Source organism: Fusarium tjaetaba (genome assembly GCF_013396195.1).
Source record: "Fusarium tjaetaba strain NRRL 66243 chromosome Unknown NRRL66243_c0000348, whole genome shotgun sequence".
Classification (NCBI taxonomy): Eukaryota; Fungi; Ascomycota; class Sordariomycetes; order Hypocreales; family Nectriaceae; genus Fusarium; species Fusarium tjaetaba.
In genome coordinates, this window is record NW_023501544.1 from 48,181 (window position 1) to 67,340 (window position 19,160).

Here is a 19,160-nt window from a genome sequence, read left to right on the forward strand (position 1 = left end):
TACCTTTATCTATATATCATGACTCAATCCTGATGAAGAACTCCTGCTCATCATCCTTCTTCTCAACAACCGCCCTCCTTACAAGATCATCCGCAACAGCTAATCTCAACTTCTCCGCCGTACACGGAGCATCCAGGACCAAAGGCTCATTAACACCATTCATCTCCCTCGCAGACTTGACTGCTTCTCTCAAAGCGAAGAACACCGCACAGCCCAGGAACAGGGGAGGTTCGCCTACACCTTTGCTGCTTTGGATGGAACCAAGTTTTGACCAGTTGATGGGGTTGCCTTGGGAGTCGTGTTGGAGGGTATTTACGTTGAAGACTTGAGGGATGTCGGAGAAGCCTGGTATAAGTTAGTAAACGGGGGGTTTAGGTGGATGGGAGGACGACTTACCGGGGATTTTGTATGTCCCTGGGCCTTTGGTGAAGATCTCGCCTGATTTCATCCAAAGGGATTCTTCCATTGTGAAGAGACCCTGGCCTTGGACGAAAGCACCCTCGATTTGACCGTAGTCCATTGCTGGATTGATGGATCGTCCAATATCCTACAAAAGAGTCAGCGGGGATGGCAAGTTGTTTCGCTGGCAGGCAACGTACCATCATGAGATCGGTTCTTAGTACTGTGGAGTCTCCAGTAAGAGTATCAAGCTCAACCTCTGATATGGCCCTGAACTTATCATTAGCAAAAATCCCAACAAGAATGATACGGCAAGACTTACACTCCCTGCGTAAAGTAATAGTACCTAAGCCTCAAAGTCAGTAGAGCCTCTTTATCAATAGTCGGATACACTCACATCGGCAAAGGATCCTTCCAATTTCCCCACTCATACCCAATCCTCGGCATCTTCCAAAACCCATTCGCCGCCAGGTTTACTCTATCCCTATACGCCGCATGCGCAATAACCGCCATGCTAGCATCCTTACCAAAATTTTCCCTATACGGCTTCAGCCTCTCGTTGATCTGATCACACGCATTCTTCACAGCTTGGCCGTTGATGTCACTGCCAGATGATGCAGCGGTCGGTGAAGCATTGGCGACTTGGTCGGTTTGTGATTCTTTGTTGTAGATTGAATCGACGCTCACGTTGAGCTCTTCGGCTGCGACTTGGGTCATTTTCGTGTATAGGCCTTGACCCATTTCTGTACCGCCGTGATGCAGAAGGACAGAGCCGTCTTCGTAGATCTTGACGTAGGCTGCTGCCTGATTGAGGTGGAGGGCTGTTGCGAAGCTACTTTTATCAGCAAGGTTCTGCTAAGGTGTGTTGGGAGACTTACCTTAGGCCAAACTTGGTTGGGATCCTGGAGATACCTCGCTTCTTGAATCGGTTCTTGGAGTTGAACTCTTTGATAGCAGCCTTGCGCTTATCAAACTCTGACGAAGCGCTGAGCTGATCCATCATGGTAGGAACATGGAAGTCATCTGTGATCTCCTGCAAGAAAGGTGTTCGCTGACCGACTTCGTACAAGTTCCGCATTCGAAGGTCATCAACATCCATTTTCAGAGCCTCTGCGATCTTGAACATGATAGTCTCGGTGATATACATTCCCTGCGGACCACCGAAGCCTCTGAAAGCTGTGTTACTGACTGTATTCGTCTTGCAAACGTGTCCACGGACCCAAGCGTGAGGAATGTGATAGCAGTTGTCGACGTGAGTACAAGCTCGGTCCCTGTCACTGTTAGCTCCTCATCTCATCATTTCAAGGATGTCTTACATGACTGCGCCGCTCATGTCCAACGAAGCGCCCGCGTTATTATAGATATCAATATCCAAAACCTGTATCTTACCCTTCTCATCAACACCAACCTTCCACTTTGACTGGAATGGATGTCGCTGTCCACTAAACGCAATATCCTCATCGCGATTCAGCATCATCCTCACTGGCCTCGCCGTCTTCTGCGCCGCGAGAGCAAGGTACATCGACAGGGCTGTAGTTCGCGACTCTTTACCTCCATATGCGCCTCCCATTCTCCTCACGCGCATGTTCACTCTGTTCATAGGCACGCCGAGGACCTGCGCGGTGAAGACCTGGTTCTCCATCAGGTTCTGTGTCGAGATGTAGACTTCCATTGATCCGTCTTCCATGTGTGGAATCGCAAGAGCTGCGTTGGTTTCGAGATAGAAGTGTTCTTGTCCGCCCATGCGGGTCGTGCCTTCGAGGACGTGAGCGCATTTACTAAACGCTTCGTCTAGGGAACCACTGAGAGCATCGCCCTTTCGAAGTTCTTTGCCGTGTTTGAAGAAACTCTTTGCTTTGATGGCTTCGTCGATTGTGAAGATTGGGGGTAAGCGCTTGTACGTTACCGTGACGGCATCGGCGGCAGCACGAGCTTGAAGCGCTGTCTCGGCGTAGATCATACCGATGACTTGGCCGTAGTAGTTGGAATTTCCATCTGCAAAGATGAGTTCGTCTAGGACGACAGGGCCCCAAGTATTCTGTTCTTTGGTGATGCTGTCCTTGTCGATATAGCCAACTACACCAGGCATCTCCAGGGCAGTTGAGTAATCGACGCTCAGAATCTCAGCATGGGCTGCTTTGGACATGACCAAAGCCCCGAAGAGTTCGTTGTGCTGACGTGGCATGTCATCAACGTATTCTGCTTCGCCGGTACAGTGCTTGACGGCGGAGAGATGGGGAATTGGACGGCCGACTTCTTTGGTTCCTCTGTTCAACATCGAAGAAGTGAAGTTGTCTCGATTGCCGGATGAGATACCGCGGTGAATCTCTTCAATCAGATCGGCATCGACTTCACCAAGACCGAGATCGTGAACAACTTCGTGCCAGAAGCGGAAGAACATGGAGATAGTAAGAACTGTAGCACAGTTAGAAAGATGTCAAAAATGCTGGCGGGAATAAAATGACCTTTTCGGTAGTGCGCCATGCCTCCAGGCACACCAAACGGAAGCTGGAACTGCTCTAACAGAGCTTCAATCGCAGCATCCAAGGTCTTCATATCAGACCATTTCCTCCCAACGACAGTCTTCTGCGCTTTCTCAGCCATTACAGTCGTCGGCGCCATACCACCGATTGCAAAAGCAGCATCCTCTACAACCCCATCCCCGTCCAATCTAACCCTAAACCCAGAAGTGACGATAGCAATATCGTCATCCTTCCTCTTCGCCTGCTTATAAGCCTTCGTGATCTCAATCTCATCGCTTGGAAGCGGGATCACAATCTCTGTTATGACTCCATCTTCAGGAAGTGCAGTAGTTCTGTATGACAGAAACCATGAAGACAGCGGAATCTCAGTTGTACCGGCTGTTTGAGAATGGATCTTCACTTTGGCACCTGCGGCTAAGAGGACGGGCGCGGAGTCGGAGATGGGACTTGCTGTGGCGAGACTTCCTGCTAGACTGGCTACATTGCGGATCTGTCGACCTGCAAAGTACCGAAGTTGCTTTCGAAGGGCTTCTAGCGCTGAAGCTCTTCGACCTAGCTTGGCGTACAGGTCAGTACACATCTCCTCAACCTTGGTCAAGGAAAGATTTCCGGGTATACTGATACTCTTCAGTGACTCAAGCTCAGCCTGTTTCATCTGCAGGGGATCAATGGTGAAACTGTTCAGCTCAGCGATGTCTGCTGCAAACACGGAAACGCGATAAGCTCTCTTCTTGAAGCGAACTTCGATCTGAGTCTCACTCGCACCACCGACGATTTTGGCCTCTGGGTACACGCCCTTCAAGTCGATCAACTGTTGGAGGTTTGTCGGTCGGAACCAGAGTCTTCGATCGTCGCCGTAGCAGATCGGTTGAGGTTCGTACTTTCGTAGCGCTGGAGGAAAGATGGGCTCTGTTGAGGGATCGCATGGTAAGAATGTCTCGCCAAACGCTGGTTTGTCTGGTGATCTTGGAGGTGTACTTGGTGTTTCCTGTGGTCTGGGAGCTGTGATCGGCGTTTCCATCTCCTTCGGGTTCGATTCATCAACACCTGTTGACCCGCAGCCTTTTGAATCGGGGTTATCTCGACAGCATCCACCAGGACGACCGCATGACCCAGTCTTATTAGCCTTGCGCGCAACAGTTGCATAATCGTCTTCTGTGGTCTTCTCGAGCTTTATCTCCTTTCCGTTGATCTCGGCTATCGTTCCGTTGAGGTCTTCTGTGATAAAGGTTCGTGCTGCTTCGAAGATGGGTTTGTAGCCAGTCTAACTACTGTAAGCAGATATGAAACTAGCTTCCTGGGGGTAGCTTACACAGCGACAGAGATTTCCATCGAGATGGCCCTGTAGCTCAACTTCAGAGTTGGTCAGGTGGAACTTCCCATCTCGGTATGAATTCCTGATAAGTGCATACAAACTCATGACGATTCCCGGGGTGCAGAAGCCGCATTGCGTACCACTAGCCCAATTAGTCTCATATTTTCACTCAACCCATCATTTACTTACTGCATCTTGGCAATCCTCTCCTGGAGCGGATGCGGCCTCTTCACTGTGCCCAACCCCTCAACAGTGATGAGGCTCTTGCCATCAACGCCAACAAGCGGATATAAACAAGCATTCACAGCAAGATGTCTCACGCGTCCTGCTTCGAGTGTCTGGAGAACAACAGTGCACGCTCCACAGCCTCCTTCTCCGCATCCCAATTTTGTGCCTTTCAAGGAATCTTGAGCTCGGATCCAATCGAGAAGAACCCAATCGGGATTTGGGTTCTTTACTGTGACTGGTCGACCATTGATATAGAATTTAATATCAGAGGTCCTGTAGGTTGTTTTTATCAAGGCTGCGAGAGATTCAACTGGCGTTTTTGGGGCCTTCTCGTCGGTGTCGGATAGGGGCGGTGATGGGAGAGCGTCCTGTGAAGCCTTCATTGTAGCGATGTGAATTTTGAAGTCAATTGATACAGATGAATACAGAATTAGGTTCAACAATTCATCAAACATCAAATGGGAGAAACAAAAATGTCAGCACAACTAGTCCCCTCCCCTCTAAAGTCAGCCACTCGGACTAGTTGTAGTTATCACGAACCGTCATCCCACCCTTGACCAGTCCCCATCCTTGGACAATACGCCACCCAACGAACTCCCCCCGCATTATCACGATAGCACAACGGCCCCATTTTTGCTGATTGGCTTATTTCCGACTGTAGTTATCTCCCGTTGTGTTTCCGAGCCGTTGTGAGGGGCTTGCATCGCCGAGATAACCGAATTATCTATCTAGGTCGAAAGTGGGAGGAGGAAAAGCCCACTTCTGTTACTAATATTCCCGAGTCGCTGTTTTACCCCGCGTCAGTGGTTCACATTGGGGATCTGCTTGCATGAATGTGAGCGGTTTGGGAATCTATTGGATTGGAGGGCAAGGTTCAAATATTCCCGTTCTTATAGTTTCTTATTGCGGTAGGGAATCTATTTAATTTCCCAAGAGTGGCACAGCTCTTTGGGATATGCATAGCTGACTTCAGGGCTCTGTTGAGATCATTCAATGCTCCAATCTCCATCAAACATGGGGTTAATCTTTAGCTGACCCAACCCATCCTCGCCCGCATTCGTCTTATCAACCTCTACCTCCCCGATCGTCCAGTTCTTGATATGGATACCCAGTGTCAAGTTTCCCTGCCCGGGAGCATAATTGTTCATTCCGTCCCCCGCATCCATACCAACGACGCTTCTCCCAAGCTTGAGTTCCATATCGTTATTCAACGTCTCAAAATGCACATTAGAGATCTGTAAGTCAAAGTTTTGCATCGGAGCAATCGTCATGAGCGCTGCACAAATCCCCTCGCAAACAACATCGTCAATCTTGACCTGCATGGTCCGCTGAGTATCGATCTCTTTTGGGTCACCGTAAAACGGCGCTGCGCCCAAGATAGCAGACGGAACATAGGCATCGGGCTTGATCCAACGATTGTGAATGATGCGGAGTTTACTAACCGACACGACGCTAACATTACGTGGTTTCCAACCCATCTGGATAATGGCGTTGTTGCGAGCTTTCCAGATCGTCAGACCGTGAAGTTGGGCTCCTGAGTGATATAATTTGATAGCATCATCATTGACGTGCCAGAAAACATCACGAACTGAACCTCTGTACATCTGAGTTCCGTCGGTTTGGAAGTAGTATGCTCCGACTTGTTTGTAATCTCGGATATATGCGCTGACCTTGTTGTCTTCCTCGTGCGGAGTGCTGTTCTTAGGATAAAGATCCATGGTGTTGAATGGCGGGGAAGCCAGCGTTGGACCGATGCAGTGCCATGTCTGGTTATCTGTGACGGACTGGTGCCAGAACATGCGGAGACTGTGCCGGTCGTCTTTCACTGCCGTGTAGTTCTTGACTGTGTTGGCCATGTAAACATAGTTCTCGCCGGACAGCACTCCGTACCCGACTGTATGGAAAGTGGGGTGTGTCGTTGTGTACTCCAACGCTGCTTTTACGTAGGCGCCAGGCTCGAAATATACATAGTGAGTGTCAGGGTGAAGCTTGATATGGTCCTTGCCAAGACTGCCATCCTTCTCCATCCAATGAATACCCGATTCGAAGATCATGGTGGGTTTAGACCCAAAAGTGTCTTGCGTCATCTTGCCTGGGCGGATGGCCTGCGCATTGCTTGAGGTCTTCGAGGGAATCAGATCCTGGGAAAGAGGCGGGCTGGCGAAGGTGATTAGACCATTCCTGGTTTCCTCGCTCACAACGACGCCGCCATCGTTCACATAATCGGTGCCGTTAGACCTGTACGTGAAGAGATCATCCTTGAACTCAACAGAGAATCTAGCCCCAGAAATCTGGAAGGGGACCCGAATCAAGACAGTATTATCCTTTAGACTCTTGACTGTGAAGCCAAGATCGACAGGGCGAATGACAACGTTGGAAACTGAACCAATCGAAGATCCGTCGGTAGTAACAATCCGAACATCCACATCCTTGCGGTAGATGAACTGCGTCCAAGCCATGTTGATACCCTCATCTACCTCAATGGTAATTCCGTCTCCATCCGCAAAGTCATACTCTTTCCCAGGCTGAGCTGGATCAAACATTTTGCCGTTGCCATTACGAGGAATGGATTCATAGACGAAAGAGTCATGGAACTCATCCTCACCAGCGAGGGAAACAGAGACGTTGTATCGTCGTGAACGACGGACCTCATCAGCCGCTACCGAAGTATTGGTGTTGACGACGGAGTTCTCGTGCCACCATGTCGTAATATCGGAGTCTGGCACTCTTAGTTCGCAGAGTCGGGCTGCTGCGAGGAAGCTGAAGAACTTCCAGCATGGGTGTATCATGTTTATAGCTGGGGTTCAATCTCGGGACTATGAAAATACCTATGAAAGCTGGGTTTGGTAGCAATAAATGCTCTCATTCTATCTCATTTATAGATCAAGACATATATTTGACCTCAGCACATAACCACATGTAAAGAGGCCTCATTGCGTGTCAATTGCTTGGTCTGAGATAGAAACGGACCGACAAGACGCAGTTAACCAATTGTATGCTCTTTGCCGAGACCCCATGCATATTGGCATCCACAGACTTTAACCAGTAAAGGCCAATAATTATTGCGGGTGCGGCAATTTCATGCTGATGCATGCGTCAAAACTTCCCGAGAATTATTCCGGAGTGCCAAGAAGGTTTTATGCCGTCGCATATATACCAGTCATGGTCAATGGCACAAACGCCCGATTTGGTCCTCTCGCGTGAGTATGGAACGAGGTGGCTACGGTTTAACATCTGAAGAAGCTGTCGCGGATTTTCGTCAGCTCCTGAAGACAACTCTAATCACTAGGAAATGTGTCTTCAGCCGCCCATTCTGCTATTCTAAGGCCGAAAAATTGAAGATGACGAAACGGATTGCCGTCATTCAGGCCACCCGGTCAGATTTACTTGGCATAGCTTTCGATATAATAAAACGCCGTGAGCTTTTTATCCAAACCCTTCTTTGAAGTTATAACTATCTCTCCCGATAAAGGTATGACTCGAACAACACCTAGCCTGTTACTATTAAGTTCTCTTAATTGACTTGTTTACTAAGGTGTTAAGGTGAGGGAATTCGGGCAGCCTGGCTAACGAGGCTCCGCAGGTCCGCCATATCAACATGCAGGCTGACACATACTGTTCGACCATCACAAGGTACAGCCCCTGTGCTGTACATCACGTAGGCGCACTAAATGCAAGACTCAGCCCGTAATTGATGACTGCAGTCTTATTATGAAGAATAGCAATGATCTTGCTTTCACGGTTTATCAGGGCAGGGCGACGCTAGTCGGAATAGAAATGATCCAGGCTTAAGAAAACCTTGTAGATTCTTTCCTTTCGTAAATTATTTTCTTCTCTTTTAAACTTCTTCAAGTTTTGCTTCACACAGAATCCACGATGGACAACACAATCCGTAGTAATTTCACAGATCTAATGTCGCTGAGGCGCTATTGGGATCCCACCAACACGTCTAGTCCTCCTGGAGGGCTCACATCACCAAACGTCGTGATTAATACATCTTGGGCCGAATCACTCAACCTCAAGACAATATATCATTACAACGTTGACAAGGGAACAAGAGACGTCACAAAGATTGAGAATCTAATGGACATCTTTATCAAAACTGACGACGAGCATGATGAGGATGACGACGACTATATTCCCCATCACTTTGTTCCACCTTTCAACACGGCAACTGGCAGAAAGCGGGGAAACTTTACGACTGATGCTTCAGAGGTTGAATCCTATATAAATGAAATCTCCAAGACTGTAGCGGCTATACTCTCACTCGCTATAGTGGATGGCATGTCTCGCAACGCTATTAGTCTAAAGATGCGCTTGATTACCAAGAACCTCCAGAACGGCTCATCACAGGGGATAGAAGAATTCTGGGAGCCGCATCCTGAAGAGGATGGCAAACCGGGTTCGGAAGTATTTGAGGCAACTGATGTCGATGAGCCGGTGTCTATCGACTGGGAGGTCTACAGGTATGGATGGGGGTATGGCGGTCAGAGTACAGCCGTATACTTTGCCATTACAGCTCTTTTCATCCACGTGGCATTGATACTTGTGTTTGGAATCTATATAGCCTTGTTCTGGGTAAGTGGGGAGCGGCCTGGCAAGTCTCGAGACACGATATCCGAGTTTGTAGCCTTGGCATTGGCTTCACCGTTAATATGGAATAATGCTTTAGAAGTGAGGAGACTTGCCAATGGTGAGGAGGAGGAGGGTAGGGGTAGTGAACTCGGTAGTGAACTCTTGACGGTGCGATTAAGCTTGGTATGAATGATGAGAACGAGAGAGTCTTGGTAACTTAGGCTGGTAAATGGTTCTGTATTATAAACCAAGATATTTATTACTTTACTAATTCAGCATACCAATGAGAGGATATGGTATGGAGTCCAACACTGTGGTAAGGTCATTTGATCAGTGTATTACTGCTCTTGTGTTTCTTTCTACACTTGACAGTCATCTTTTCTTACTCTTCTATGGCATATCGTAAACATCTACGTCCCCTTCGCTTCACGAAATTGAAGAGATTGTGAGCCAGAACACAACAAATTCATTTCGTCTAGAAGAGTACGACTTATAGACTCTAACACTGAAACTTCATAGACTTCCACTCGTCTCCAATGTTGAAGCAATCGTAGAGATTGAGGCCCTTCTCAGAATAACCCTGACAATTCTTCTCTCTATATCTGATCACTAAGGTGAGAGCTGGTAAGCAGACCTCGACATCGTGTTTTGAGGGCTGGATAACTCACTGTGGCAGCTGCTTTTCTTTCTCTCCGCCATGCTAACAGCATGTTCCTTCTCGCGCAGGCTTTTGATGCAATGTCCACTGTTGAAAGGTTTTCTGTCTCCTAGCGAGTTGCGGCATGTAGTGCTGTCCCAGAATCTAGCTACTACATCGGATGCGCGACTCTCGAGGTGGGACTCTAGCCCAGCGGGGAGAGTATCGATGGGATTGGCTAGAGCTGGGGCGGCGAGGAGAGCAAGGGCAATGGTGGTGAAGACGTTGAAAAGCATGTTGGGCAAGAAGGGTGGGTATAAAGGTTTGGAAGAATGTGGTGTTGGATGAGGATGAAAACGGGAAGATGAAGATTATCGACATACTTATAGTCGCCAAGTCCTGCGAAAGTGATTGGGACCAATTGTGATTCCCTTTGCTACCTGAGGCGTTTAGCATGTTGTGGCAATCAATATTACTACGCCGCTTGACTGCAAGTATGCGGTGTGCTCTGGCGTCCATTCAATGCAAGGGTATCACCATCTACAGTTTGCTAACTTCCAGATTGATACAGCCCCCAAACAAAGGTCCCAAAGCCTCAAAGCAGACCGGTTAGTAATAATGTCTGCAATCGGCGGGTCGCTTAAGGTCTTCACATAAACCCGCATGAATGGCCCCCAAGAAACAACGCCAGGACCTCAACACAGCTGATAAAGAGTTCATATATCCCTCAGCTTCATTTCTATCCGAAGGTCTATATTCAAGTCAATCTCGGCTATTTGAAAAGTTGGGTGAAAACATGCAAGTACAATAGCTTAGGCTGTTGAAAATCAGAGTTGAGGTCCGATTGACAGCAAGGACCTGGGCTCGAGTATGTGATCACATCGAGGATCCCATCGACGTTCAAGGAGTAGACAACAGCCTATCTCTAAGCATATATTCAATTTGTCCATCGTGAGGAGGCACAGACTTTCAAGGTTTTTAGCGATCATGGAATCCTGGCCATAGAGGAGCTACGAATGACAATCTCGGAGGGGCTCGTAAATTCAGCTGAAAAGGGAGCCGGAACAGGGGTCACGCAGCTTCGGAGTTCTCGCCCGATGCAAGGAAGTTTACTCCGTAGTTGGGCTCTCGTTGTATGAATTAACCGAATGGTGGTCTGAGCCAGCTGCGTGGCATTGGGGGCGGAAACGAAAGTCTAGACTGAGGACGGAGGGTGTATAGAAAAGCACACCGATAGGAGCGGCTTCAGGATATATCACGGTGCTAAACGAGAATTCATAGTTGAACTTCGCTTAGCCTTTTGGCTTATGTTGACTGAGGCTCCTGCTATGCGGATGGTCAATCGATCAAGGCAAGATTTAGGTAGCAGGTTCGCCGGCAAATAGGAATACACCTGGGACTCACTCTTGGCCCCGATGATCGCCCTTGGCAGTCTTTTTAGTCACATCTAGATCCACTGTCCTGCAGCTCGCCTGAATATTTCAACAGACTCGGTTGCGCCCGTAACAGGCGGAGAATGTGTCCCCGCGGTAGGACACACGGAGATAGCGAGGTGCAGCGGCAGATACCTTCCTGCAGCCAAGGCGGCTACATCGGGTTCTGCGCTTCGTTTAACTGCGAGCCAAAAACATATTCGGTAACTGTGGGATAAGTGCATCAAGAGGTCCAGCAAAGCGTGGTCAAGGCATTCGGATAAAGGTATGAGGGGCAGGGAAGCCGAGTTAAAGCAAATCTCGTGATATTCATTATCTAGTATTTCTAAACACATACTAAGCTCTCTTCAAATCCTCAGTCCTTGAAAGGCTGTTAGGATCAAGGTAAGGCTTCTCACCAATGCCGACAGCTCTGTGACCCGTGCGCTCACCAAGACCATCGTAATCATTTGTCGCGCTATGGAACGCACTGCGATTATCCCAGAACGCTAGACATCATTAGCATCACCCTCAACGACCATTGGAATCTAAGTACTTACCAATATCATTAGGGCTTCTCCATCGGAAGCGAACCTGTAGATCGTGGTTCTGCTCAATCCTCTTGTACAGTGACTCCAAGATCTCTCTGCTCTCACGCTCGCTCAGCTCATTAATCCTTTTGGGGAAGTTTCCAATTGCAAAGATCGACTTCCATCCCGTAACAGGGTTTGTTCGAACAACGGGATGAATAGCCTTGAGCTCATCACCGATATTGGCGGGATTTCCTCGTGGTTCCTCGTAGATCTTGTAATGATCCGGTCTCGCATCCCGCGCCCTCAAGAAACCCTCGCCAGAAAACGTAGCAGTCAACCCCTCAAAGAACTTCCTATAAGGGTCGCTGAATCGATCATAGAGCTCATATCCCGAAGCCCAAAGGGTATCACCACCTCCGGCTGGGAGCTTTGTAAGTCGCAGACTCGTGTAATCAGCGGGATACTGCTCAAACTGAATATCGCTATGCCAGCTTGCAGCGCCTTGTTTTCTATCATCACGGTCTTTGATTCTGTCCTGGAAGAACTCAACGTTTGATGAAATAACGCTGATCTCATTGTCGTCCACGCCGAATTCATTGGTGCTGTTGAGAAGAGGGTGGATGTGGAGGGTTGAGTCCTTGGGCTTGTTGGTTAGTTGGCCGAGACGGTGGACAAGTTGTTTGTGCTGGTCGTCTGTGAGGTTGTCTTGGGCGCGGAAGAAGACGACGCCGCGTTCGGAGACTGGGGTTGTTAGAAGGGAGTTTGGGGGCTGGGGACGAAAACGTACTGGTGATGGCGAGATCGCGGATCAGTTCATCTGCGTTCGGGGCGTTGATGATGTCGTCAACGAGATTGACTTTGGGATATTCGCGTCCGATGACGGGGGTTGATTCTTCGAATGTGAACTTGTCGAGAGCTCCGGATGCCTTGAGAGGCTCTGGGTACTTATTGGCCTCGACGTTGAGCGGCACGATGCGCTCAGCCTGTTGGGTGATGGTAGCAGTAGTCGACATGTTGAGCTACGTTTGGCCTGTCTTAACAAAACAGTCTTGTCTTGTGAACAAGAAGTTTCCTTCATATGGGATCATATGCTTTCCTTATATATATAACATCGATCCCCACTACGCGTTATCAGATCGCACAATCCGCCATTTCACTTACGACATCGCGATTGACCTCGCTAACCCCGCAGAAACAGGTACGCAGCAAGTATAGTGAGTCATGCCGGTTGGTCTTGCGCTTTCATCATGGTCGATGGTGTCACTTTAGCTTGTGAATCCATTGGATAGTGAGACCGGAGCTGGGCATGCGATAACGTTGTTTCACCCGCATCATCGGTCGACAACCGATTCGGAACTCGGAGTCACTCGGATCTCGTTCCATTATTGATATTATTGGATGATCGGAGACCAGGCAGCTCCTTTGAGCTCCGAGATATCGGTTGTCGCAAGCATTGGAATCGGACAACTTATCTTTACACTCGGTTATGAATGTCCTTTCATATTAGGTGACCAACGCTTACAATTTCGCCATGTCTCGTGTTTCCGACAGGCCGAGCAGATTGTATCTTTCGAGCTCATAACCATGTGATTAGGTCCGTCTTCTTCGTAACTTGGGTAGATCGATGGAAGTTCGGGATGGCGTGCTAGCTTGTCAAATCCCCGGGATTGCACGTTATCCACTTCGTCATCAGAGCCTTGGATGGTGAAATGCGGAGGTCTCCATCGAATTAGTGCAGTGATAAAATGTTAGCATGGGCAGATGGGCCAATTTCCCTGATAAGATTGACCAGCATGGCATTTCCCCGTTTGCTTTGAGCAATGCGTTCCTAATTATAGTCCATGTGTTGTGAGCAGGGAAACCAGTGAAAATGTGCAAGAACATGGGCAGATAATAGATCAGATTAAGACAACAAGATCACATCGATCACTACACGAATTAAACGTATAATTTCCCAAGACTACGTAGAAATTGAATGTATTTGCAAGCCAAGACTCAATTTTACCATAGAGTCAAGCTGAAAAAATGGGATTTGGTGTTATTTTGATCTGTGAATGGGATGAATGAATGAACAAGCTCAGGGTAGCTGGATTTGCTGGACAGAAGTTCTTCCAGTCACTTATCGATAAGATAACACGAACTGGCGTTGGATCTTTCTTATCATCGGGTTCAACTGATACGGCACAAAGTTCTTCCACCCCTCACAAAGGCGGAGGCCCAGCCGCCGACTCCGCCAGACATCCGCCCCGCGGCAAAGATTTGCCAGTGTGACACACAAAACAGGCAGGCATGGAATCTGCGAAGCGGAAGCGAGCCGCCAAAGCCTGCAATTACTGTAGAAAGAGGTGTGTCAATACTGCTAATGAAGCCTTAGACTGTTAGGGGTACTAATTGGTGCAGGAAGAGGAAATGTGATGGCAGACAGCCTGTTTGTACCCTCTGCGAAGAGGCGAATAACTCCGAGTGCGAGTATCGCGATGAAGGAAATGAGTCAAAGTGAGTTTCACAGTCCCAAGTTGCTATGTAAGGCTAATTTGGTAGACGTATTGCAATCCCTGTTGATCGCGTGGATGAGATCTTTGATCGTCTTGAATCTCTGGAGTCAACCTTTCAGTCTGCTATAGCTCGGCAGCGAGATCGGAGTCCCATTTCGACACCGTTCCCAGCATCGACTCCTTATCCAGCCTCAACACCGTATGCCACATATCCTGTAACACGACACAACGAACCCATCAGTCCTGAAGATGGAATAGTACCTGCTTCATCAGTCCACTCAACAGGACCTGGGACGCAAACATCGTTGTCTCAATTCGCTAATAACAATGTCTTCAACACGACAATGGACATTCCACTGTCTCATTCGTCCACAACAGGGAACTTACTCAGGTCTGCGCCCGCTAAAGCACTGCTTGGCCATTATCCTTCCGATCTTTTCCTCCATATTGAGTTAAGAAGGCCAATACCCGAAGGATTGAGACTGAATGCCGAACCAGCGAGTCAAATCGACCTACCGACATTATCACCCAACGAAACAGACCATCTCGTCAGAAACTACTTCCAACTCGTCCATCGCTTCCATCCAATTCTTGACCAACGATCTTTCTACGATCTATACGACAGAACCGTTGACCACGGCGCACGACCTGATCTCCCCTCCTCCCTGGTCCTCGTTGTTCTCGCCCTAGGCTCTGTCGCGGCTGAAACACCAAATCGTATGGATGCGAGTTGGAGTCCTGGGGTAAAGTTCTTCACACCCGCTGTGAGATTGCTACTCACAGAGTCGTTGTGCTCGTTTGGTGGGGATCCGCTTTTGCCGCAGGCGTTGTATCTCGCTGCGCTGTATTATAGCTATTTGTCGCGGCCGTTGCTTGCGTGGAGGTTGGTGCATATGGCATCGACTGATGTGCAGCATTATTGGATAAGGTGCGTATAGCTATAATGGGATTGAGAGGTGTACTGACATTTTAGATCTGAGAAGTTGCTGCGAGATGGTTCGCAGGACCAGTCAATTCTGCGAGTCTTTTGGGCCATTCTCGTGCTTGAATGGTTAGTCGCCGGTTCCGAACCTGATGTCAAGGTTTTGTCTAACTATCGTCAGTGATATTTTGGCAGAGCATCATCTCCCTCGCAGTGGCATCGAAAAGATCGTCGACAAACTCCCCTATCCACGGTCCGATGGTCCCTCCGAACCTTACATGCACCGCTGGCTCGCCGATCTCTCGTCCCGACGACTCTTGAATCGCATCCACTACGTCCTCTACGCAGAAGCTGAACCTGGTACGGGCGACAACCCAGCCGATAACTCTGAAGAAACGCAGTCAAGCCTCCCAAATCTAGCTCACGAGTTGAACCGTCAGCTTGGAGCATGGTATCATCTCCTCCCTCACAGCATCCGGCCAAACTTGGAGATTCCACCGATAGGCATTGATGATACCATGGTCACTATTCGATATCATACTACAGGTGATATTATCTACAGGCCTTTTCTGTATCAGGTTTGTGCTCTTGCACCAGGAACACAACCTAATCCCGCTACGCTTGAGAATGCGCGGCAATGTCTAGTACACTGTCGTAGATACCTCAATTCGGTTGAATTCGCAGTGCACGCACCAACTGCGTCCTTGGAGAATCTTTTACACGGGTATGTCGACACCACCTATATAACGACAGTTGCTAAGAGATCCAGGACCATGGCAGTAGTATTACTCCTCTCATTCGCGGCCTTCTCAAGACTAGATGCCCTCAGAGTCCCAGACCTCAACCAATTACAAGACAAGGGAATAAGGATCTGCGAAAGATGGGCGTTTCCAGGTTCGAGTATAGAGCAGATGGTTGTAATTCTACGCGCCCTCCGAACAAAATGCATCGACACGGGATGAGACTCGACTCCATAGAAAACAGCATAAATTTACCCAATTTGGTGTCATGGTCCAACTATGCATATCCGGTCCCGGAAATGGTCAATTCAAAGGGCGAGGTCCATCCATTTTTTGACATCAAGGGCGCGCGCTAGTCATCCTCGGGAGCAGGGCCGAGGACTGTGGCGAGATCTTTCCAGAAGCCACTCGTTCAGATCTGCACGGTTCAACAAAATTTGGCTCGGGGAGTTTATCTGAATTGGAACTATTCAAGTATTTTAAGCCGCCCAGCCAAGCCTAACTTTTGAGATCCGAAATCTGCAGATCCACTCACCGCCAACATCTACCCCTGCTACACGTATTTATTACTCAATCGTTATCCTTAGCTGCGTTGCGCCAATTCATCTCATCATGACTGCCAAAGATCACAAAGAAGTCATCATCAAGCCTGCAACACTCACTGATGCCCCTCGCATCGCAGAGCTAGGCGCACACGTCTTCTCAATAACATTCGGCCATTCCGTGGAACCCCACGAACTCGATGCTTTCCTTGGAGACTCTTACACAGAAACCTCAATCGTCAACGACCTCAATGACCCCAACAAAGACATTATCATCGCCACAAACTTCGACGATGATTTCCTCGGCTTCGCATATCTCACCCGGGGAAGCAGTGAGCCCTGTGTAGAAAACATGGAAAAGACCGTCGAACTGCAACGGATCTACGTACATCCTATTTCTCATGGCGCTGGTGTCGGAAAGGCTTTGGAGAAGGCTATTGAGAGCATGGCAAAGGAGCAGGGGTTTAAGAATTTGTGGCTTGGTGTTTGGGAGGAGAATCCCAGGGCGATAAGGGCGTATGAGAAATGGGGTTATAAGCAGGTCGGAGATCACGACTTTACTATTGGATCTATTGTTCAAACTGATCATATCATGGTCAAGAGCTTATAGATGCAAAATGCACGGGATGATGAATCATGGATAAGTTGAAATTGGCGTTGGATCGTAGACATAGCAATGAGATAGACAGGCGAATGACAGACTAATTGACTTCTTTCTAATCTTTAACCTACAGAACATGTCTCTCAACCCTGCTCGGCTGTGAACACCGAGATAATCAGACTTAATTGATGAAACTCGCATCTAGGAGTTTTTGACCTTCGGAAGCAGGTCCGATAACGCTAGGTGAATGGCCAATGACAAACTCCTCGCTCTAGACCTTGCTTAGATTGACTGTGCCTGTGATTCGCCAATCCAGACCGGCCCGGTTGATGTGAGCGACGCCCTCTCACAGTGGCGGGCCGCCTCCTCCGCCAAACCTTTATTACTTGCGATGTCCGTTCATTCTACGTGGGCATAAAGACTTTAATTACTCTCTTTCAAAAGAAATTACTGCAGTAATACATAACACCCAACACTGTACACATCAACCATGTATATCCGCGCCGCCCATGCTGAAGCAGACCTCCGTGTCCTTCGCCGCCTCATCCACGAAAACCCCCTCGGAATGCTCACAACCGGCATAAAATCCCAAACCCACTCCTTCCTCCAAAGCAGTCACATCCCCTTCCTTCTCGACGTAAAAGATGAATCCAGTGAAACAGAACTCGGTCGTCTCCGCGGTCACCTGGCTCGTCAAAACCCTCAAAGCAAAGCCATGATCGAACACTGCACCTCCAACCCCTCTCTAAAAAGCTATCTCGAAGACGAAGTCCTAGTAATCTTCACAAAGCCAGCTCACCACTACGTCACCCCCAAGTTCTACACCGAGACGAAACCAGCGAATGGAAAGGTGGTGCCGACGTGGAATTACGCCGCGGCGCAGGTTTATGGAAAAGCGAGGATTTACTATGAGAATAACGAGGAGACGTCTTCGTTTCTGGGGAGGGCGATTAGTGATCTTACGGATCATAATGAGAGGGGCGCGATGGGGTATACGGCTGAGAGCCAGTGGAAGGTTTCTGATGCACCGGAGAAGTATGTTGAGCTGTTGAAGAGGAATATTATCGGGATCGAGATTGAAGTTACTAAGTTGGAGGGCAAGTTTAAGATGAGTCAGGAGATGGGGCAGAGGGATAGGGAGGGTGTTATTCAGGGGTTTAAAGGGTTAGGGACAGAGGTTGGTGATGAGGTCGCACGGGTTGTTAAGGAGCGTGGGGAGTTTAAGGATCAGAAGAAGTGATCCCAAGGGACGTGGAAAGCTAATGAGCGTCTCTAAACGTAACGTCAATGCAGCAATACTTGACTCGAGCTTTTTATATACTCGGGATGAAGTACTGATCAATACCTTGGTAGCTTGTTCGGGCGAGAATGTTAATAGTTTTATTGCAGGACTAATCATTGCCTTCGGATTATCAAACCATATACACATTCCATGTAAGTAAATCAACTAGGAGAAGAGTAGCATCAAGGCAACATAAGTCATAACTCCATCCTGAGAAAAAAGGAACATTGAATGCAAGCAAGGCTTAGTTACATAAATACTTGTAATCAGCCAGCGGAGTTTTACTGGCCAAGGATACCATTGCTGCATATTCATCTTGCGAACCTATAGAAACCGACCACGTCGTTACCCCTCTTCTCATTATCATACCATGGGTCACTCTCACGGTCTCACCTAATTCTGACATCTATAATCTTTTTATAACTAATCTAAACTAGCATAGCTACTGACTAGGGGATATAAACTCTTCAAGATGTCGTATTGTGGGGTTTGTCAGCGCTCTATTTTATACTTCTTCCTGGATGCCGACGCTCGTCGGGATCTAAAAGGCGCCTTGAACTTGGACCCTTACTCTTCTTTGGAATATGAAAAGGTTTGGGACTATGATAAACTAATTTTACACAGGTTTCAGCATTACGACTCCATTTCTGAGCTACAAAAATCTGCACTTTCTTGCGAGCTATGCTCATTGATGCTTCCCATCCTTCGCGAAAATTCGATCATCGACTACGCTGAAGACCATTTCGACACCAGTTTTGCCATGAGGCGTCGAGGTGCTACTCGTCTCCTTCCATGGGCAGAGCATACGTCGAATTGGGAAAACGCAGAAACACTCCCACTGCCTGTTTACAACAGGAACAGCGACTTCTACCTTTTTGACAACATGTATAAATCAGGCCAATATGGGCACTATGATTCATTCAACACAAGTCTAGCTCGCCTAGTTCCTTTGTCAAAATTTGAATACCACCACCCATCCAGCAGGCGTGGGAATGA

The 19,160-nt window shown here is 48.3% G+C and overlaps 8 protein-coding genes across 8 annotated transcripts; 4 read left to right on the plus strand and 4 right to left on the minus strand.

Annotated features, from left to right (window-relative positions):
* Nucleotides 1-16: 16 nt before the first annotated feature.
* Nucleotides 17-4,808, minus strand: FTJAE_12607 (xanthine dehydrogenase; the record flags this gene model as incomplete). The annotated part of the gene is made up of 10 exons (XM_037345671.1): nt 17-345; nt 397-547; nt 600-669; nt 722-745; nt 797-1,231; nt 1,278-1,670; nt 1,716-2,814; nt 2,865-4,146; nt 4,195-4,339; nt 4,387-4,808. The coding sequence occupies 10 exons, from the start codon at nt 4,806-4,808 to the stop codon at nt 17-19; spliced, it is 4,350 nt and encodes a 1,449-aa protein (XP_037200353.1).
* Nucleotides 4,809-5,411: 603 nt separating this feature from the next.
* FTJAE_12608 (dextranase) lies at nt 5,412-7,214 on the minus strand (the record flags this gene model as incomplete). Its single annotated transcript, XM_037345672.1, has 1 exon — nt 5,412-7,214. The coding sequence occupies one exon, from the start codon at nt 7,212-7,214 to the stop codon at nt 5,412-5,414; it is 1,803 nt and encodes a 600-aa protein (XP_037200354.1).
* A 1,087-nt stretch (nt 7,215-8,301) lies between these two features.
* FTJAE_12609 (short-chain dehydrogenase) lies at nt 8,302-9,189 on the plus strand (the record flags this gene model as incomplete). The annotated part of the gene is made up of 1 exon (XM_037345673.1): nt 8,302-9,189. One exon carries the CDS (start codon nt 8,302-8,304, stop codon nt 9,187-9,189), a length of 888 nt encoding a protein of 295 aa, XP_037200355.1.
* Nucleotides 9,190-9,609: 420 nt separating this feature from the next.
* On the minus strand, nt 9,610-9,933 carry FTJAE_12610 (uncharacterized protein; the record flags this gene model as incomplete). Its single annotated transcript, XM_037345675.1, has 1 exon — nt 9,610-9,933. The coding sequence occupies one exon, from the start codon at nt 9,931-9,933 to the stop codon at nt 9,610-9,612; it is 324 nt and encodes a 107-aa protein (XP_037200356.1).
* Nucleotides 9,934-11,406: 1,473 nt separating this feature from the next.
* FTJAE_12611 (taurine dioxygenase) lies at nt 11,407-12,595 on the minus strand (the record flags this gene model as incomplete). Its single annotated transcript, XM_037345676.1, has 3 exons — nt 11,407-11,558; nt 11,610-12,323; nt 12,370-12,595. 3 exons carry the CDS (start codon nt 12,593-12,595, stop codon nt 11,407-11,409), a joined length of 1,092 nt encoding a protein of 363 aa, XP_037200357.1.
* A 1,276-nt stretch (nt 12,596-13,871) lies between these two features.
* On the plus strand, nt 13,872-15,675 carry FTJAE_12612 (c6 finger; the record flags this gene model as incomplete). The annotated part of the gene is made up of 6 exons (XM_037345677.1): nt 13,872-13,927; nt 13,983-14,078; nt 14,124-15,005; nt 15,051-15,128; nt 15,181-15,577; nt 15,658-15,675. 6 exons carry the CDS (start codon nt 13,872-13,874, stop codon nt 15,673-15,675), a joined length of 1,527 nt encoding a protein of 508 aa, XP_037200358.1.
* Nucleotides 15,676-16,351: 676 nt separating this feature from the next.
* Nucleotides 16,352-16,891, plus strand: FTJAE_12613 (gnat family protein acetyltransferase; the record flags this gene model as incomplete). Its single annotated transcript, XM_037345678.1, has 1 exon — nt 16,352-16,891. The coding sequence occupies one exon, from the start codon at nt 16,352-16,354 to the stop codon at nt 16,889-16,891; it is 540 nt and encodes a 179-aa protein (XP_037200359.1).
* Nucleotides 16,892-17,372: 481 nt separating this feature from the next.
* Nucleotides 17,373-18,122, plus strand: FTJAE_12614 (transcriptional regulator; the record flags this gene model as incomplete). Its single annotated transcript, XM_037345679.1, has 1 exon — nt 17,373-18,122. One exon carries the CDS (start codon nt 17,373-17,375, stop codon nt 18,120-18,122), a length of 750 nt encoding a protein of 249 aa, XP_037200360.1.
* Nucleotides 18,123-19,160: the final 1,038 nt, after the last annotated feature.